We start from the raw sequence: 7,500 nt of genomic DNA, 5'->3' as shown, positions 1-7,500 counted from the left end.
TAGGCGTATTATGTTTATGAATAGCATAGATAAGACTGTGGTCCGAAATACCAACGTGTAAAACCCTATGATTTGTTATGATATCTGGTTTGTTAGTGAATATGTGATCGATTAGTGTTCTGGTAGTAGTACTGATTCTCGTTGGCTGATCTATCAATTGAATGTATTGGTACGTTTCAGTAATAAACTTTAAGTGTTCAGCATTGCGGTCAGGCGTTTGCGGTAATAGATTACAGTTAGTATCACCTACAATCATACTCTCCTTATCTTCTTCATCAAGTTTTAGCAGGTAGGGTCCAAATTTGTCAAAGATTTCAGCCTTCGAGTCTGGAGGTCTATACCAAGTTGTCAACAGGAATGGCCTGGCGTGAGAGGAGAGGTCTTGTCTGTTTACGTAATTCAAGGATTGTCAAATGTACAAAGCTACACCACCACCATTTCTATTCCTATCGCGGCGGAGTATATCGTATCCCTCAATGTCTACCTGGCTATCAGGAATTGTTTTATCCAATTTCGTTTCGTTCGATCCAAGTATGTCAATTGCTTTATCTTCCATGAAAACACACAATTCGTCATGATGGCAAGTTAGGCTAAAGATATTAAGAGAAGCAATTTTAAATCCCCTCATTTTTGGTAAAGTAGGGAAGTTAGGGCTTAACTTAGATGAATGTAAGATGCTATCCCTTACACAATTCATACTAAGATCATCATCCTGATTTAATGACTTGTCATTCTTCTTACTTGGTTCAAGTAATTGTTCCACATCGTGATACGGTCCGATTCTCTTCGGACATGACGATGTCTCAATAGAAATCGGAAACAATGCCTATCCAAATTTTTGGAGGGTAAAAGAGGTGTATTATGGGATTTGAGAAAGTAGAGAATGAGTAGAATTTCTCCGTTTTATTATTATTTTTCCCTGTGTCGGAAAATGGAACAGTTGCGCCATATTTCTTTCCTGTCACTCCCCTGCTAAGTATTGTCTTTGTACCTAGAGTCTTATAGCCGTATCTTTGGTAGGTTTCAGGGGGTAGTAAAAATACGTAGATTTTATCCGGTGGACAAAATACAAGCAATGGCGTCGAAGCCGATGTAACGCGAATGGTGTTTTATTGAATCTTTAAACAAAGTATGGAGCTCAAGAATGGAACGTCGATTCGATAAACAAGACAAGCGGTGAAAAATTAATATCTGGAATCTTAAAAGCGACGAATAATGGACTTCGACAACAATTGCATCTTTCGCCGTCAGATATCAAAGTTAGCTGTCTTTCTACTATTTTACTAACTTTAGTGTTATGTACAACACTGAACCCAAACGTCAAATTCTCCGGTAACTTTTTCGGGTTGGATATGGGTTTAACAAACTCAGAGAAGGAATCGAACACTTTGAGTGGATCTGTGTTTACAATTGTCTGGCTATTTATAATTTTATTTATTTTCACTCAACTCTGCACAGTCTTCAGGTAAAAAAACAATTAGAAATTGGACTAAATCTTTTTAGTAAAGAATTATTTGAAAGAAAGCTTGTTGTCCATTTTTTGCTTTATTATTCAAGGAAATGGTTCTTCAGTAAAGGGTTTGATCCGAACACTGGTGGAAAATTTATTTAGTTGCGTGTGGTTGTTGACACGGCTTGTTTGAACGCACGCAACGAAATAGGAAAGTTTCTTCTTCCCTCTAATAGTAAATATGTTGTTTGTTTCAATAAAATTCTTGGCTGGAAAAGGTTTTTGTGAGATTTTCTGTTTTTGTGGATTGATCGTGTTCGAACTTAACTAATTTGCATATGTGGGTTGATATTTCATATGCAAGTTATTTTTCTAAAGATGATATCAGGCTATTTAACTCAGAAATGTGACGTTCGATTCTTTAGAATCCGTCAAATTAATCGCGGAGCTACTTGGCTAAAACGAACTAACAGAACATTTCGTAAGACTCAACTTGTTAGATGGGATCTTACCGTTTTTGCAGTCTGGTCCGGTGAATCCGGAGTTGCAGACACACTTGTAGCTGTTCTCTTCGTACAGTGCCAGACACGTTCCAGCGTTCTTACAAGGCCAGCCGCTACATGGTGACTACAAAGAATTGAACCAGATTTATGTGATGTAATAATAGACATGCGTGGAATGTAACCCTAAATCTCGATTTTTATGGGTTTGTATAAAGCCTATGTCAAAAGTACGGCTATGCGATGACTTCATACGCCCTTGTTAACGCAGCGAAACCTTCATCTTCCAATTCAAGAACTCATTTGATAAGTGATACTGATTAAAGCCGGTAGAGGCAACAAAGTGATATTGACGCTCAAAAGCGGCTTATTTCGTTATTGTACAATAAGCTGAGCGTTTTATATCTCGGCGACAACCAGCGACGGTGGTGGTGTGCTACGTTCTTTGTGGCACTACTCGCATGTACGCAATGCGTACCTATTTTTTAATGTCCAGGATTGCGATACTTCATAGGATTGTTTTCATGCACATCGCATCTTGTTTAAGTTTTCATGTGATCTACGCGATGCAGATTAAGTTGGGTACACCATCGGAAACTATTTTACAGAGTTTCGCGGCAGTATTGATCTTTTAAAAGCAAGCCAATTTAAAATTCTTCGGAAATGCCAGAGCAAATTCGATTGTTTGCTTTTTGAAGTGTTATTCATTAGGAATACGAATACTCAGGCATATTGTATTAAGCTTTTTGTTCAACTTGTAGTATTATTGCCGTAACTAGCGTACCTTTAGTATTTATAATCGATTTCCATTTTTCTACTTTTTAGACTTGATAATGACGTTACGATAGCGTCGAAACGTCGTCGTTCAACTCTTTAGCTTTTAGTATGTTTAAAAAAAAATTTATGGCTGTTTTTTATAACGAAAGGTTTTTCAAAATCACTGAACTAGACGCGCGAAAAAAACAGTTTACGCCATAAAAGTCCAAAAAATTCGACATACCGTGATGCTGAAGTGGTGTAAGGATTCGTTGGACATGAATTTGTCTGAGTTGTTGTACTTGTCCGAAGGGAGCAGTTCACAAAGCAGTTTACCGTTGATGTCCGGGTAAGCAGCCAGGTTGTATGAAAAACATGTCGGAGTTTCCAAGCAGGCAAACGAGCACTGGGGCATCCAGTCGACCTGACTATACCCAAGAATGGTGATATTCAAGTAGGAGAACTTTTCTTCTTTAAAGTTTACGTAACTGACACCAGTGTGAGTTTCACCGCGACTGAAAGCTTCGCCGGCCTGTTTATCTGAAATTGATGAATAGCAGGTGAACACAACATTACTGTACGAAGGGAAAAGTGTCGAGAACGACACGAGCTCCTCGACAACATCGGAGTGTTTACAGTTAAGGTCCCGTCATAGGTTCAAGGTATCAGTTTTTTAAAATGTTCTTATATTTTTAGTATTTCTGCCATGAAAATAAATGTAGTTTTAAATCCAGAAAGTGCTTTTTTTTTTCTATGCTAGGTTCTCAAAGGAAAAACAGATTGGCTTGCTTACCGTATTTATTCGATTAAGCGCCCAGGGCGCTCATTTAATTTTGGACTTTCAGGGTGAAAGCTTATTCGAGGCTGGGCGGTTATTAAATGTTCGCCATTTTCAGTAAGTAAAACGTTTGTTTTGTAACAAAACAAGACAAAATATTAAAGCATATAAATTGCATTATTATTCGGTTTACGTATGCCCAGGTCTAACAACTCATTGTTCGGTCTTCGCAGAAGTCTCTTTAGCTATCAGAATTCTCAATCAACTTCAATGTCATCGTTACCTACTCGACATCCGACAGCCTAACGTCAGCAAATGGGTCAGTCGCGCGAGAAGCTGTTAGGGCTTGCTGGATGGATGTCAGGCAATTTTGTCCTTAGGGGTGGGCGCTTATTTGAGGTGGGCACTTATTCGAGGTTGGGCACTTAATCGAATAAATACGGTAACCCTTAATTAAGTTAGCAGGGATTTTGAATTTTCTTATAAGCAATGGATTTTGGGAAAAAAATTTAGCTACACTGTGTCAACGTTTTTCAATTTTTTGAGGTAGTCAAAAAAATTCCCGGTCAAAAACACAGTTTTCAACTTTGATGGCGGATAACAAATGCAAAACGCGAGATACAAAATTATATCGGCCAACTCCGTTTACCTAAGCAAATGAAATAACATTCAAACAAAAGGCATTAAAGAGCTACTATGATCAAGAAATCACTTCCTTTTTTCTTTAGATTTTGAAAGTGTGATTGCTTAACGCTTGACTGGTAAAATTTTGAGCTTTGGTTTTTATCCAAAGCCTGTTTACTTTAACTGTAAGTTTTGGATTTCATGGTCCGCCATTACTCGCGTTGCAAACTGACCGATTGGACCTCAGATAGCCTGGGAACAGGCTCCGCAGTTAGGGTAATGCAGCGAAAAGGAACGTGTCGAAAAAAAAATGGAGAGTGAAGCGAGCCGAGCGAGGGACTGGGGGAGGGAAAAGGCGGCGGAGCCTGGAGATATAGACCGTATTCATAAATGGCGGTCAAGAAATTATTTTGTCTTTGTGCTAATCATCCTAACTGGCCTCACTTTGGAACAAAATTTTTTTTGAATTTTGCTCGTGTTTACGAGGCTAGTTAGGATGATTAGCATAAAGACAAAAGAATAATTACTTAGCCGCCATTTATGAATACGGTTTATTAGGGAGCTTACGAAACGACGACGCCGATGGGAACGACGACGCTACAAAACAATTGGTTTAGTGAGCAAAAACAATGGCTCTGCACGTGCGTTTTACATTTTGGTACATTTCTTTGCCGTCATCTCCTAAATGACGACGTGAAATGACCAAATTCAAGGTTCTGTGGAGGACGTTAGCACATGACAATGAATCACTCGTACTAGTTTAATTCCTCGACAGTTACTACACATTTTTAATGCGAAAGGACATGAAATAGTTTCGCAGTGATATGAATAACGCGAACTCGTATTTTAAAATGAAGTCCTCGTTGCCGTCGCCGTCGTTTCGTAAGCTCCCTATTTCTTTCATGCCGCCGATCCGTCATGAATGTCTGAAATGTCAACAAGTCCATCAAACTGTCAAAAAGTTGGCGTCACGGATGTCACATAGCACACGAGTTTTCACGCAGGAGATAAGAATGCAGCGAGAGCGAATTTGTCACTTCTGCAAAAAGTTTTTGATTTTGCCTGAAGGTAAATGTGTGCCCGTTGTTTCAGTTTTTACCGAATAGTCTAAAAAGGGTGTAGTTTGTCGTTTTAGCTGACGAGTTAGGAACACTTGGACATAAATTGGTACGTGGAGAAGATTATTCCGAACTGGCTTGCCTTTCCTGTGCCAGACAAGGAAAGTTCGGGATCAAACGCAAAGCGATCCACAGCGCATCGACCCCGCCGACTGGCGTAACACCTTCGGCGAAGCGAAATTAAGATGGTTTAGAGGAAAGTGCTGCGAATACGAAAGGAGAATTGCAGGCCATGCAGTCATCGCGGAGATCCGTTTTAGTTTGGTCAACAATTTCAAACACTCTGCCTAAGAGCTTTGGTTTCAAAATATTCAACACTCATAAGTAAAATAATTTAGTGAGCAACTATAGAATACTGTTCCACATAAACACCAACTTTCAGGGCTTCCATACACAAGATCAACGTCGAATTCAAAGGCACGCAGCCCGGGGGGGGGGGGGGGGGGACTCCCGTATGGAACAGACGGGGATGCTCGTCGGAAATTTTGAATTTAACCCCAAAAGGAGACCAACGGGGCGTGGCTCAAGCTTTTTGTGACCCCAAGAGGAGACTAATATGGGCGTGGCTTAAGGAAATTTTGACCCCTAAAAACAAGTTAAAAAGAAAAATTGACTTCTGTTTCTCTTCGCGTAATTCTGTGTTTCTTCGCGGAACCCTAAACGAGACCTTCGCGGCTTTAAATATTGGCGCTTTGCCCGGAACACCCTAAGCGAGACCAAAATCCAAAATTTACACCCCTAAGCGGGACGAGGAGCATCCCCGTCTGTTTCATATGGGAGTCCCCCCCCCCCCCCCCCCCACGCAGCAGCTGTTTCTCTCCTTCATCGTCACCTACCCCAAGCGCAAAGGCTTTTAGTCCTAGACGAGACAATTCTTCAACTTGATCTTTCATTACGGATACCAGCGGCGACACGCGACTAGAACAGTCGATCGTTTTAGTGCTTAAATGTTGTCAGATTGCGGATGACGATCGTTCTAGTCCTCCAGTTCCATTTTCCAAGTTTCTTTTACAACACAAGGGAGCAGTTGAAAGATTAACCTCTTCCCAAAACCAGTCGGGAGAATCCCAAACTCGTATTTCTTATTTGCCACCGATTGTAAGAAAAGCTTTTGCTCTTCTTTAAGCCGAGGAATATGCGGAAATTCTCGCAAAGAAGCCTGTATCGCTTGCTTCAAGATTTTTCTTGAACTGAAGTTACACAACGCGTTCGTGACTTTTAAGTGTCAACATTCTACTTCATCATCTTTCGACATCCGCAGTCTGTCAACGTTGAGCACTTAAGCCAATCAAATCATGTTACCAAGATCTGGTATCAGCCGCGTACACACGCATTGCATTCTTAAACCAGTGAGTCTTTGACGTCATTTTCTCCTCGATCCAGCTCTCTCAAGATTTTAAAGTTAGTAATGGCGGACCATTAAAGAGGAAAATTCCAGTAAAAATAAACAGGAATTTTTTTTTAATCAAGGCTTAAAACTTGGGTTACTTACTGTTTAGTTGACGTAGTTTTGAAATCCAAATAAAAATAAAAATTGATTTTTTGGTTACAGTAGCACTTCAAAACGTTGCTAATTTCGTTCTCATAGCTTAAATATCGCGAAGAAATAAGGACAATTGAAGATTGGAACCGTGCCCAGCAAGAGAAAAATCTTTAGTTTTTGGTCGTATAAATGGGTAGTGCCGTGCCCAAATGGTTTGGGCAAGGTGCTAAAAATGTGCCGTGCGTGTAAATGGGGTTTAACTTACTGTCAATTATCACGGGAATGGGAAACGATGGAAAATGAGTACACATGCTGCGACTCAACGGCAGCCAAAAACCGTCCGCCTTATTATAGATGGTTTTCAATCACGTGAGGAGACGGCCATGTTTGTGTACAAAACAATAGCAAATTATGGCTCATGTTTTGCATTATAATAGAGTCAAATTCCCAAAAGACCGTTTTCTCAATTGTTCTGTACACAAACATGGCTGCTGTGACGTCAAGTGAAAACCATCTATTGCCATATCATTAGTCGGGCGACCGACTCTAGGTTTACCAGTGTATTTCTTCGCAAATGTCCGTCACGTGCAATGGGCAATACCGCAGATATGTAGTGAAGGCTCAATGTTCATTTCGCTTCATTTTCATTTCTCTTCGATAACCTTAGAAGTGATTCTCTGCGATGGTAGGCATACATGAATGATTACAGGAATGGCAGAAGCGAGTTACGGTGTTAGGTCCAATACGCTCAAACCACTTACAGACTGTTCGTGGTAGACCCACATCAAACC

The 7,500-nt window shown here is 40.3% G+C and overlaps 1 protein-coding gene across 7 annotated transcripts in view; it reads right to left on the bottom strand.

Annotated features, from left to right (window-relative positions):
• LOC138032847 (uncharacterized) overlaps positions 1 to 7,500 on the bottom strand; it is a 61,702-nt gene that overhangs the window by 22,374 nt on the left and 31,828 nt on the right. For all 7 annotated transcript variants that reach the window (XM_068880559.1, XM_068880558.1, XM_068880560.1 and 4 more), the window contains one exon: positions 1,963 to 2,077. In XM_068880559.1, the coding sequence (XP_068736660.1) occupies positions 1,963 to 2,077 (115 nt within the window). The remainder of the gene's footprint in view (positions 1 to 1,962; positions 2,078 to 7,500) is intronic.

This window comes from Montipora capricornis, chromosome 14 (genome assembly GCF_036669925.1).
Source record: "Montipora capricornis isolate CH-2021 chromosome 14, ASM3666992v2, whole genome shotgun sequence".
Classification (NCBI taxonomy): Eukaryota; Metazoa; Cnidaria; class Anthozoa; order Scleractinia; family Acroporidae; genus Montipora; species Montipora capricornis.
The sequence above is the reverse complement of the archived record's forward strand: the minus strand, read 5'-3'. Positions and strand labels throughout refer to the sequence as shown.